At 38.6% G+C, this 13,576-nt stretch overlaps 2 protein-coding genes across 2 annotated transcripts; both read left to right on the forward strand.

Moving 5' to 3' along the window:
- The first annotated feature begins 7,593 nt into the window (after positions 1 to 7,593).
- On the forward strand, positions 7,594 to 8,479 carry LOC113328559. The gene is made up of 3 exons (XM_026575638.1): positions 7,594 to 7,749; positions 7,821 to 8,118; positions 8,211 to 8,479. Exons 1-3 carry the CDS (start codon positions 7,594 to 7,596, stop codon positions 8,477 to 8,479), a joined length of 723 nt encoding a protein of 240 aa, XP_026431423.1.
- A 1,193-nt stretch (positions 8,480 to 9,672) lies between these two features.
- LOC113328561 lies at positions 9,673 to 10,254 on the forward strand. Its single transcript, XM_026575639.1, has one exon. The coding sequence runs from the start codon at positions 9,673 to 9,675 to the stop codon at positions 10,252 to 10,254; it is 582 nt and encodes a 193-aa protein (XP_026431424.1).
- The last annotated feature ends 3,322 nt before the right edge of the window (positions 10,255 to 13,576 follow it).

Raw genomic sequence — 13,576 nt, forward strand, 5'->3', positions numbered from 1 at the left:
ACAAGCACTAAACAACGCCTACGGCGGCTAAACGAAAATTGTTGCAACCAATTAAAGCCCAACACCATCAGAGGTAGCATGTCCAAATAAGGAATTGATCACTCCCTGGAAATGTTATCCAAGGTTGGACCGACAAATATGCACTCAAAACTCTTTCAATGCCAGATAACAACAACCAATCATACGATTAGACAGAAAAAGGTCACCAACTGTACCATCTAAGAAATAAGCAGTAAATGTCGAAGTGCCTCCCACATTTAAGGACTTATCAGCGTATAAATAACAAAATAGCGCCTCCTACAATTGAGGACTTTCCAAAAAGATGTGAAAATGTTTCCATAATGGAGCATATAATCCTACCAAACTATGTCCAACATAGGAGACCAAAAGAAGAAAGCTGGATGAATAAAGAAACAGACCAACTCAAGTCTGTCCTCCATAAGGAGCCTCTTGCTCATCCTCGACGACAGTCACATTCTGCACAGGATCGGGCTTGGCAACATGCGGATGGACCACGATGTTCGCAGCAGCTGTTGCGGCGGCTCGCTGACGCTCCCGGAGAACGGCAGCCTTACAAGCCTTGGTTATCAAAACCTTGTACTCCGCATGAAGGTTGCTCAACTTCTTTTCTCCCTCCGCATGAGCAGCCGCCAATTCCTCTTCATGTTGGCTCACCAACTCGTTAAGTTCCTCATCAAGGCTTCGCTTAGCAGCCCTTTCTTCCTCTAGCTGCTTCTCCAACTCAGCCTTTTGATTGCAAGCCTCTGCCATCACAACACAAAACTGATCAGTCTAAGGAAATCATCAGAACAAACTGACACACAAAACTCGTTAACAAGTGACCTTCATCCTCAAATAAAACATCGGCTAAGTTTTGTTCTAATCGAATATTTTCAGTGTCTAGAGCACTAATTGTTGCCTCTGCAGGAGTTACGGCCGCATCACCATGAGGGCAGGATAGCATATGCCTATCGCGCTCCCTCTCAAGAGCACTAATTTTTTAGCCTTATCCAGTAACCCACGAAGATCCCTCTACATCTTCCCGCAACAATGCATTCTCTTGCTCTAAGGTGTCAATCTTACACTGACGATCACTCACATCGAGTCTAAGGCTACTGCGGTCTCTAGCATGTCTATGACCTGCATTATCTAACTGCTCCTCCAATCGTTTGACCGTAGCTACCAATACATGGACTAATTCAGAAATATAATCCCTACCATGGAGACGTTAAATCAAGAAAACAGAGCAGATGAATACCTTCTAATTCATTCTTATCCTGACGAAAAGCTAAGGCCTCATGCTTAGCCATTTCCACAGCAGAGCGACGAAGCTGGATCTCCTGTTCAGCAGCCTTGGCCTTCCTCCTAGCTACGCGAGTCTCGGATAGCATCCCCGTCCTCAAATTGTTGCTCTAGCACATCCAGACAACAAACCAGTTAAGGCTGGAGTAAGCCAAAATAACAAAAAGCCAAAAGCCAACAACTGTTCACCACATACTGATAGCACAAGTTGTTGCTGGGAAGACTTAAGCAAAGAAGTTAAGATACGAGCTTGCTCGTCCTCGCTCGGTTGATCATACTTATCCGAGCATAACATCTTCATCGCCTCGGACCCACCACTGAACCAAAGAGTCTCAAAGGAACCACCAGACGGGTTCGCTGGGGAAGAAGGAAAACCACTAGCAAAGTTACTTGGTACGCTCTGGCTACCACCACCCGGAATCACAGAAAGATTACTACTCACATTATCACCACCACACCGAGCACTAGCATCGGAAGAAGCACCCTTCTCAGCAACATCTCTCGGCTGGGGCAGACTCGTTCCAGACCCAAGGGAGATATTGGGATCAACATAATCATCCAACAAAGCCTGATCGAGATCTTCGAAGAATGACTTGGTCAGATCCAATACCTCGTTCTCACCAAACAAAGCATCAATGTCCACTTCCATGGCATGCTCGGCCACAACGGCAGGAGCATTCGATGGCCCAAAACCATCAGTTTGCCTCCTCCTCTGCCAACAACACAAAATCAACGATTGCTAAGGAAAAAAACAGGGGCAATGTATATTATATATATATATATATATACGTCAAAATAACAAGACAGTATTTTTTACCTTAGCATCCCGAGCAGACTGAGACAGACGCCTACGAGGGACGACCCATTTAAGTTCCCAAGGCCTAGGAAGGAAGATTGGCATGCATCTCAAGAATGCAAGGAAGAGCATTACCAATCTCATCCCAACCATAAATATAAGGCCCCACAACTCGGATAGGAGCAACAAGCCACTTGGGATCGTGAGTCTTACGAAGTGTACGTTGGGTGGCTATAGGAGGATCCTAGTCGGTCATAAGCAAAGGACCTTGGATGCTCTTCCGAGTTCTAGAAATCCCAACTCCAAAACCATCATAAGTATCGGAATGATGACACCAATAGCCCTCCACGAAGGAATCATAGGTATAGTAACCCCTCTGAGCAGGAACAAACTGATTCAACTCGTGCTCGGTAACCTTACCTTGGCTTTGGCGATTACACTCTCGGGCGATCCGATAAAAGTTACCATTAGGCTGAAAGACCGAGGTTCAAGCTTACATAATATCTCGTACTGAAAAGGATTTAACGGACAGTACAAGGGAAGACGAAGACCGGCGTCAAGTTGACCCACCGCAACGATAATCTCGGTAGGACCACACGGGTTCTTCTCCAAAAGATCCTTGGAAAGGACACCGAATCGACCCTCGAGAGTGGCAAAGGAAATTTGAAATCGCTGGAGACGATGCCTTACCTTCACCGATTCCAAGAACGCTTCATCTGACGTTCCAGAGAAACGTAACTCGTATTTCTCATTGGAGCTTTCCTGGTACTGCTAGAAAGCAAATAAGAGGAAGAAGTTAGAACAACGACAAAGAGAAAAGTCGAAAAAGAAAACCAAAATAAATATGCACCGACAAGAAAAAACCGGCAACAATGGAGGATAAACTCCACAGACGAAGAAAGATGGAGAAACAGTCGGTCAGAACAACCAAGACGATTGCAAAACCCAAGAGAAAAAGTGGAAACAGTGGCAAGAATCACTGATACCCAAGAAAGTAACATTTATAGAATCCTAAAATAATGGTGATAATCATCTGAGAAAACAAAAAGGAGAAGCAAAAAGAAGAGGACCATACCGTATTGAGGTGCGATATGGGGAATTCATCCCAGACATTATAACTTCTTTATAGGAGACGGGAAGTTAAGAAGGAACAGTAAGAGACAAAGAAGAGAAATAATGAAAAAGTTCTGAACTCTGAAAAGAGATATTAAAGGCGACATTCTATCCTCCCAAAAGATCTTATAAGAAACCAAAGGACCACCAACCGGCGCCTAAAGTCCAACGAGTAAAAGCGCACTAAAAATGCAGACGTGGCGGAAACTGCGGACGTGGCGAAAAAGGTGGGACGGTTACATAGTTTTCTCCCCAACATGCCCTCGACAAGTTGCAAAAAAAAGGAGCAAAATGTGTGGGTAAAATACCCGACGGCCACATGTCAGCATCTCAAGGGATGATTACATGATAATACGATGAGATTAGAGCATCAAATCATCTTCTAAAAAGGAGGGTTTGTCTCAGTCGAGGAAACTGCACGAGCATCACATGAATGACGAGTGTAAGTAAAGGTCTAATCTGCTCAGACGGTCAAGTCTAAAAAGCAGGACCGCATTTAATGAAGGATAAGAATAAGACGTGGGGAGATCTGCATCGTGACGGAAGACTCGGACGATCTATACTACTACCCAGAGGTGATAGAGCACGAGGTTCTCCATACAAGAGCACCACAAGGTGAAGGAGAGCGAGACTACTCGGAGGAAGAACCAGACTAGCCATCACGAGGGATAGTATAGAGTCAGTCCGAGGAAGCCAGGACGATGAAAGACAGCTCATCGAACTCGGACGATCAGACCACCACCAGTTTATTTTGTCTATAAATACCAGTCCATGTAGAAGGAGATGGACAACTTATGTAATCTTAGATGGTTTTCTACAGAAAATTCCGGAGAGAGATATAGATAGAGAGAAAGTGGGAAATCTAGAAGAGATTTGTAACTCTTTCAAGGGTAAGACCTTATAATCAATAAGAAAACATCTTCTTTTCCGTGGACGTAGGTCTTCATGGCCGAATCACGTTATATGCTTGTGTCAATCTTTACATTCATGCTCTTTACATCTTGTTCATAGTTGAACCTTGTATGTTTTAGTAGTTTTTAGTATTTCATTTCACTTGGATGTAGTCATCTGAAAAGATGCAACTACATCTTTCTTCTTCTTCTTCTTCTTCCAGCGTTTTAAACGATTAATCGTCGATTCCAAAAAAAATTCTTCGTCGATTAAACTCATTCTATAAAACCATGAAACCTAAGAAAAATTTAGGTCAAGCTTCGTCGAATCAACCTCCTTCTGAAGCAGAGAAACCGACTTCATCAAATGAAGATGGAACTGAAGATCAAGAAGAAGTGAATGAAGGAGATGCACAAGCCTCCGTGAGTCCTGATATGACAACAATAAGGTATGAATTTCAAAACCCACTCTTTATCTAAGCGTTTTTTTGATTATTCTGTTGGTTTTGAAAATTTTAGGTCTGAAAAAACAGTTTCTGAAACGGCTTACGTCTGGGAGTTCTTGTATTCCCAGCCGTAAATAGGTCTTACGGTTGGGATTGTTTGTTTCCGCAGCCGTTTATATGTTACACGGTTGGGATATGCTAGAACTCCCAGCCGTTTGTAGGATTTACAGTTGGGATATCTTAGAACTCTCAGCCGTAATATAGTCGATGCGTACATGATGGAGAAATCCTATCCGCAACAAGTTGTATACGGCTAGGAATAACCTAGCCGTATATTCTCATGTGTTCGTATTTTTTTCATCGGTAATATTTACGTCTCGGTCTTTCTGTCCGTAACTTTGTTTCCTGACCGTGATATTTAGTTTTCCAGCCGTTTATAGATTACAGCTTGGAATTTCCTAGCCGTATATAGTCATATGCTGAATATCAAACCAACTGTATTTACACGTATAGGTTTTTCTATCCGTTATTTGGATTTCGGCTGGATCGCTTATTTAGTTCCCCAGCCGTTTACCCATTATGGCTTGGAGTTTCATAGCCGTTTTTATTACGGCTAGATCAATTACTAATTTTCATATATCCGTTATTTTTGTTGCGTATTGGTCTATCCAATTTTCCTAGCCGTTTTGGTTGTCACGGTTTGGTAGTATTAATATTTCCCAGCCGTTTTGGTTGTCACGGTTTGGTTGTGTTAATATTTCCCAGTCGTTTTTGCTTATTTTATTGATTTTTGTCCTTGTTTGTCTTTGAACCGAGGAAAAGAAAAGAAGAAGAAAAGATCACAAGAAGTAACACCTCGTAGTGACCCGACTCCGCAACCTCGTCACACAAAACCATTGGGTGAAAACGCAAGGAATGCAAGTGGAGTTGTGACTGCTAGAGAAATTGAAGGTGTAGGAGATGGAGTTGGACTTACTGAAGTTGTTGTTGCTGGAGGAACTGAAGTTGGAGTTGTTAGAGGAAATGAAGTTGGCACTTCTAGTAGTACTGCTATTGATAAAGGTAAATCCGTAGTTGAGGAGGACAAGGGGGACAAGAAGGATGGAAAGAAGAAGTATAAACCTACGACAATGTCAAAAGAAGTAATTGATGCTATGGAGCCTTTACCTCCCAAGAGGAATGGGAGACCTTGAGGTGAGGCAAAAGATTGTTCCGTCTTGATTGGCTACACGTCTTCATAGGCTGCTAGGATTTGAGGCACAAAGATAATAAATCAAGTTACATATATGTTATTTTCATTTTATTATGGATTATTAATTATAACAACCAATTGTTTTTTTCGTAGTTCCCGGATAAAGCGGTCCCGAAACTAAAGCACCAACAAGGAAAGTTTTGGTCGTTGGACAATGAGCATCCAGATGTGGTAGCTTTGGTAAAAGTTTCGGGGTTATGGTCCGGAATCGAGGCTTTTACAGAAGACATATGATGTTGTGACAGTTTGTGGTTTTAGAGAAAGATTTTGGTCCGAAACTAGGACTTTTCACCTCCCATTCGGCGAGATGACTATCACTCCAGATGACGTACAAAGCAAATCACTGGTCTAGTTTTGGAAGGAAAGGCTGTGTTTGAGGGTCTCAACAATTCTATGCCTTTTAATGAGCTTTGTACCTTGGTGAAGAATTGTCTTGAATGGAACAAAGATGAAGCGGAAGAAGAGTTTGAGATAGAGTATGGAACACCGTCTAGAGCTAAAAGTAAATTTAGTGCACCGGCCAAAATAAGTGAAGCAGTTAATATGTCACTTGTTATTTGGATAGTTCAATTCCAACTAGATATCACACATCGCATCAGTATGACTCTGGAATCGATACCTCAAATTATTTTTTAAATTAAGTCTTCTTAATCTTATCATTTCAAAGAGTAATTGCTATTTTTGACTAAATTTCAGGGCCTAATATATTATTAATGTTCCCACTCAAATCCACCAGTCACCTAAAAACTCCTTTTCAAGAAAAGAATCAAGATTGAAATGGAATCCAAATAACAAGGGGTCTATATGCATTAAGAGTGGGGTGCAAATCATCACTAGCACTTAAATGGAATCCCATGAATGAAGTTACGTACCCCATAGGCATTTAATAATTGCTCATATAGATATTGGTTCTATATGCATATATTTGGTTTAAAGTGTAAGCAAAAAATTCAATTAATTAACTAACTTAAGTTGATGCTAATCCAAAATATAATCCCACAATCAGTCTTATCAAGTACAAAAGAGTTTTCAACAGGATCTTTGATATCATTCTCTTTTGATTAGTAAAGGGCAAAATGCAACTTTACAAGTAAAGTAAACTCAAGACAAAAAAGAATATCAAAAGAGAAGATAGAAAAAATGAATAGGAAACAACTCTACAAAGATATTTGTCACCTAACTGAAAGGAGCGTTACATTTGGACTTGTAGAGTAATGCAGGGAAAATATTAGTTTCTGACAAGTTTTTATCTGGATCATACGAAGAGATTCATGTGAAAATAATACCAAATCATGCCATTTAAGCAAGATTATTGAATTTTTGCTTTGTGATATTTCAACAGATAGTTTGGGCGAAAGTTTTTGTCTTTTTTTTATCGGTAAAGAATTCGGTGCTGACGAGTTTTGAACTCAGATAACTGATATCATCATCCAGTAACTTTACCACTGTACTACAGTGACACAGCCAAAAACTTATAACTTTAACGCTTGCTATAAGGAGGAGATATTCCGGAAATTTACACCAGAGACTACAAACAGTAAGGCTCATTTCCGTTTCTACCTATCTGAATGCTAGAATCATCGAATGACTGCCACACGATTTTCTCTCGGGAGAAATTTCCATGGAATTGCTTAGCTTCTGATTTCAACTATGAGAGTCGAGCATCAGTTGGTTGTGTTTCCAATTATTATTGATAAATTGTTGATAGCAATTTGTTTTGCTCATATTTATTTCTGTCCATTCATCAAAGGTTAAACAAGAGACCCATCTGAGGTAAAAAAGCCCCTGGAACACATGGTTTCACAGGCTTATTCTACCAAAAAAAAATGGGATATTATTGGAGAAGTTGTTGTTGATATGACCCAAACCTGCTTTAGAACAGGGCATATTGCAAAAGTATTCAATCATACCAATATTGCTCTTATCCCTAAAGTCCCTTTAGAAGAGTTGGTCAGTCAATACAGACCCATAGGACTATGTAACTTCATTTACAAAATCCTTTCTAAAACTCTAGATAACAGGTTAAAACCCTTTATGAACAATACATATCCCAAAATCAAAGTGCCTTCATTCCAAAGAGGAGTATTTCTGATAATATTCTTCTAGCAAATGAAGACATATATTCTGTTAATCATAATGACAAAGTTGAGGGCACTGCTACTATCAAACTTGACATGTCTAAAGCTTATGATAAATTGGAGTGGTCTTTTCTTGAAAAAGTTTTGAGAAAAATGGGTTTAGCTGAAAATTGGATAAAACTCATATATCAATGTGTCTCTACTGTCTCCTATTCTGTTCTTTTAAATGATAGCCCTACAGGTTTTTCCCAACCTGAAAGAGGTCTAAGGCAAGGGGATCCCATATCCCCTTACCTCTACATTATCTGTTTGAGGCTCTTTCCTCTTATATAGATAATCTTCAAAGAAATGGTACTCTGAGGGGTATCAAAGTTTGTAAAAATGCCCCTGCGACGACTCATTTGCTTTTTGTTGATGACTCTCTTCTGTTCACTTCTGCTACCACAAAAAACTTCACTGCTATAAAAAACTACCTTCAAAAGTACTGCCTAACTTCTGGGAAAGAAATTAATTTTGATAAGTCTGGTATTTTATTCAGTGGAACAATTTCTGAACATAGGAAGGCCTTTTTGGCTAACATTCTGGAGATTCAAAGCATATAGTTAGGAGAGAAATATCTTGGGACTCCAACTGTTTTTAAAGCTTCTAAAATCCAAATCCATATGGGTATTCTCCAAGCTGTGGATGCCAGAATCACAGTCTGGCTTCATAAGCTCCTTTCTCAGGCTGCTAGAACTACTTTGGTTAAACATATTGGTAAATCCATTCCTTTATTTCAGATGGGGGCTTTCTTAATCCCAAAACATCTTTACAGACAGATGGATGCTCACCTCTGCAAATTTTGGTGGGGAGAGACTCTGGACCCAAAAGATAGAAAACTTCACATTTTGGGTTGGGATATCCTTTGCTCCCCTAAAGCTGAAGGTCGTTTGGGATTCAGAAAAGCTGAAATAAATAATCTTGCTATGTTAGCTAGGAATGTCTGGAAAATTGTTGAAAATCCTGATTGCATGCTAGGAAAGATTTTAAAAGCTAGATATTTCCCTAGAACTGATTTTCTGAATGCTAAGTGTCCGGATAAGTGTTCCTGGACCTGGAAATGCTTACATGCTATTAAGTAGCTAATAAAACCTTTTATTTCCTGGATTGTTGGTGAGTGAAAGTTTATAGACCCTTGGTGCGATAAATGGATTTCATATTTGGGCTCTGCTACCCCCAATCTTCTTACCCCTCCTGACCCTAGTATTAAAGTCGACTATTTTATTGATGACAATACTAGAACCTGGAATGTTTCTAGACTCACTACTCATTTTGATGATGCTTCTGTTAAGAAGATTGTCACTATTCCCTTAAGCCAGCTTTGCACTCCTGATAGGAGGGCTTGGTATCTTTCAAAGAATGGTAAATTTTCTTCTAAATCTGCCTATCTGGGACTCAGAGGCATTAAACCCTCTCCCTGTAAAACTCTTTGGTTGCAAATTTGTAAAATTAGAGTTCCTTACAGAATTCAATTATTCCTTTGGAAAGCTGCGAAAAATGCCTTACCTGTTAGAACTGTCCTTCACACTAGAATGCCTATGTATTCTGTTGAATGTCCTAGGTGCAAGGATCCTCATGAAAACATAATGCATATTTTGATTATGTGCCCTTTTGCTTCTAAGGTCTGATTTCTCTCCAATTTTTGCATAAACACTTCTTTCTTTTCTCAAAAAAATTTTCATCAGTGGCTCATGTTCTGGCTTCTGGACCAAAACTCTAGATTGCCTGATGATTCTCAAAGTTTTTTGTTGCCATCATGTGGTCTCTTTGGACTAGTAGAAACAATTTCGTTTTTCAAAATGTGTCTGAAAATCATACTTCTGTCCTAGAAAGAGCTAGAGTTATGCTTCTCACTAGGAAAAAAACTTATGTAGCTACCCCTACTACCCCTACTGCTCTAAGTCACAAATGGATGCCCACTTTGTTTGGATGGATCAAATGTAATACAGATGGAGCTTTTGATAACATTTCTGGAGATAATGGTGCAGGTTATAAGATGAGAGACTTCTCAAGCAAAGCCTCTTTCTGTGATGCTATGGTATTTGACGTTTCATCTGCAGAAGAAGCGGAAGCCAGAGTTATCCGGGGAGTTCTTAAGAAAGCAGTGGAACAGAAGATGACTCATATAATCATGGAAAGTGATGCTAAAAAGTTGGTGGAGCAATTTTCTTCTAGTTTTTTTGATGGTGATCCAAGGACAGATGCCATATTTAAAGACATTAAGTTGTTCTCTTCTAAGCTGTCTGCTTGTATTTTTAGTTTTAAACCTAAAATCTGTAATTCTGTTGCTCATAAGTTAGATCAATGGGCAAAACGTAAGAAAACATCTATGTACTGATTTGTACCTCCTGCTTGGCTTGCACCAACAGTTGAGAGGGACTATTAGCCTTTTTAATTATAAAAAAGCGAAAAAACAACAAGAGACCCATCTTAAAATTGTGCAGTCAATGTGACATAACAACATGCAGTCAATGTCACATGCTTCAAAAAAGAAAAAAACAGACTTAAATGAGACACTTAAATGGTACCTAGACATATCACTACGTTGGAACCTTATACCAAAAACGGTGATATCTAGTTGGCCTACCTACCTCAAATGACCTTCTCCTTTCCTTCGTATTCACATTGTAATTTTGAACATTATCATTGACAAGTCTCCTTGACATATCCACTTAATTCAAGCAAATTCATTAATTAGTGACTCTAAATGAACGCTAATTATTTATGAATGATCGTTATCAAATGCGGTCCAATATAGGTGACGGTCAGCAGCCATTGTCATACCGTGCGCGGCTTTGTCATTTTCAAAATAGCTCGTCATTCCCAAATCTAAAATTTAGTTTGTATCCACCTAATGGTCTACATTTGGACTAACCAAATTGCTCGTTTTTACTCTCTCTTTTACTTTACACCCGACTACAGACACTGTTCATATACAATAGCTACATAGCTTACATTGATCAACCTAACATTCTTCTTGTCAGCTAGTCAAGTCGGCAGATTCAAGTGGTGGTGGTCCAAACATCCTCCTCATGCATCATCTTATGATAATCAATCAGTCAGTCAACTTGATTATTTTAAAGTCAAATTTCTTGCAACGGTATGAACTCATCAAAGCATGGGAAGAAAATTTTAAAATAAGTACTGCTACAACTGATGGTTGCTTTAAAATCAAATCAGTGCACCTTAAATTGTGAGGTCAGTTTCTGACAGCTATATGATTCTCGTGGGAAATATCTTAAAATTTTGAAGTCTGTGCTCACACTCTTGCTACAAGTAGTATGACTATGACCAAGGCAAAAACCAGTCAATCTATTAAACAGAAGGAAAATGCTACAGTGTTCCCGGCTCTATTTGATGGGATGGTGGGAGTTTATGGCATTTGTTTTAGTGCGTGGAATGATAATGAACTAATCGTTACTACCATGTTCGTGATCAGAAATACAAGTTCTTTTGCTGCGTTAAAATAGTTTCGGAAGTCAAAAATAAAAAAAAATTTAGTAAAAATCTATTTTAACTTTTGAAATTTGTCTGATTTCTGGATTTTAATTGAGAGAGAATTCTTTTTAGTTAAAATATACCAAACACCAGCTTACCGTTCATTCTGGATAATGTCCAGAAGCTAGGAGAGTTTTATTTGTTGCAACTCACAAGTGAATGCAATCCGACTGGAAAAAAAAGAATGATAAAGAAAATATGATAAGGGTGTCTTGGAAATAATATAGAAAATTCACAAAAATAAATCTCAAACAGCTAAGTCGCGGACTAGGTCACAATCTTTAAGGTGTTTCGCGGCTCTGCCTCTTGACTGTGCTAGCAGTCAAAACTTGTCGAAAACTCTATGGGATAAAACATCTGATACTCTCTTGTTCGATTTCTCTGCACTATGAGAAACCGAACCAACAACTACTCTTTCTTCACTTGCTCAGAACTCAAAAAATAGATGAAAAACAATATATCTCATCTTCTCCGGAAACTGTTCTTTTATATCTCAAAAAGAAATCAATACGGTTTTTAATGAAAATAAATTTCGTAATTAGTGCTCACCGAAAATCCTCCATAACAGTCATAAAACGGTAACAATATAATTACCAAAAATTAATAGAGTTAATTAGAGAATATTAATTAGAAAACCGTTTTGGAAATCAAGAGTTAAAACCTGCAAAAAATCAGTTTCTGAATCACCAGACCTCGCTCTCCCGGATTTTATTAAATAATATAGATATATATAATATACCTTGTCAAATGTGTGGAGTGAAACTTGAACCCAAATCTATAGTGTGGGAGCCCAAAATAATACCACCACACTATGTCTTTAAGTTTGGTACAATATTACAAAACTATGTTTTTAAATATATATCCCAACAGGTTGTTTACCCCAGACATAGTCACATAGCTAGCCAAGAGATCAGCAGATTAAGCATTCATATCCCGACCCACAACCTAAACTCAAAACAACTTTCTCAAGATGGACGAATTACCTATTCTTAACGTTACTTTGACATCTTTGATCAAACACCTGTGTACGCAACTTGCACTCACAGTGCACTTGAAATTGTATAAATATAGTCGGTATGATTACTAAATTATTCGATGTACATTTTGTCTCCACTCTTTGCGGCTACTTTTAGCTTTTTAGTTAGGTAACAAGCATTAGATTCGCAGCAAATATCCTAAACTGCTAATTTCTAATCCCTTTGTTCCAAAAAGATAGGTTGGTCTCGTATGAATTCATTGCGTATCTTTCTGAAACGGATATAATATGTTTTATTTCCAAAACTGGTACTTCTTTTATCTGTTTCCCGAACGAGCTCCTCTTCCTCGATCTCCTTTGTATTCATCACATTGTGATACACTGATACGGACATAATTATCATCGACAACTTTCTTTGAACTTCATTAGGATATCAGTAAATTAATATCCACTCAAGTCAAGTAAATTCATTGCCTTGAAATGGGTGGCAATGGCATTATGATTGTCACTTGTTTCTTTTTTTTAAGAAAAAATTCTGATCGACGCCACGCCACGCCAATATATATATATATATATATATATATATATATATATATATATATATATATATTTAATGAATAATCATTATCAAATTGATGGTACACAATCCAGATTCTCATGCGGATTCTCAGGCATACCTTGTGATTCAATAATCTTACGTATAGTTGTCCGGTCGCATTTCCAGAAAAGAATAAGAAAGTTTGAACTTTGAGTGATAAACGTTGAGTTTAAAAATTGGGGATGAATTTTTTATTGGAACATGCAGATTTTCTACAAAAAGAACAAAAGATTCAACACGAATAGGGACAACCACTCTTTTTAAGCATCTATCCCCATCATCATATGATAATCAATCAATCAATCACCTTGAATTGATAGTCTATGAACTCATTCAGTGTTGGAAGAAAATCTTAAAAATAATTTGATGGTTAAGGGTGGCTTAACAGAATTATAATGTGAGGTCAGGGTGTGGTAAGTTATTCTAGTCGGTTCGGCTCGGAACAAAAAATTATATAAAATGTTTGTATATTGAAGCCAATTAATTATCCAATGAGGGATCATGCACTGGCAAATTCCACTTGCAGAACTGGAGTTGTGATGACAGCAGACTCTTACATTTGGGAGTATTACCACATCGAGTAGCACG

Source organism: Papaver somniferum, unplaced genomic scaffold, assembly GCF_003573695.1.
Source record: "Papaver somniferum cultivar HN1 unplaced genomic scaffold, ASM357369v1 unplaced-scaffold_11, whole genome shotgun sequence".
NCBI classification, from domain to species: Eukaryota; Viridiplantae; Streptophyta; class Magnoliopsida; order Ranunculales; family Papaveraceae; genus Papaver; species Papaver somniferum.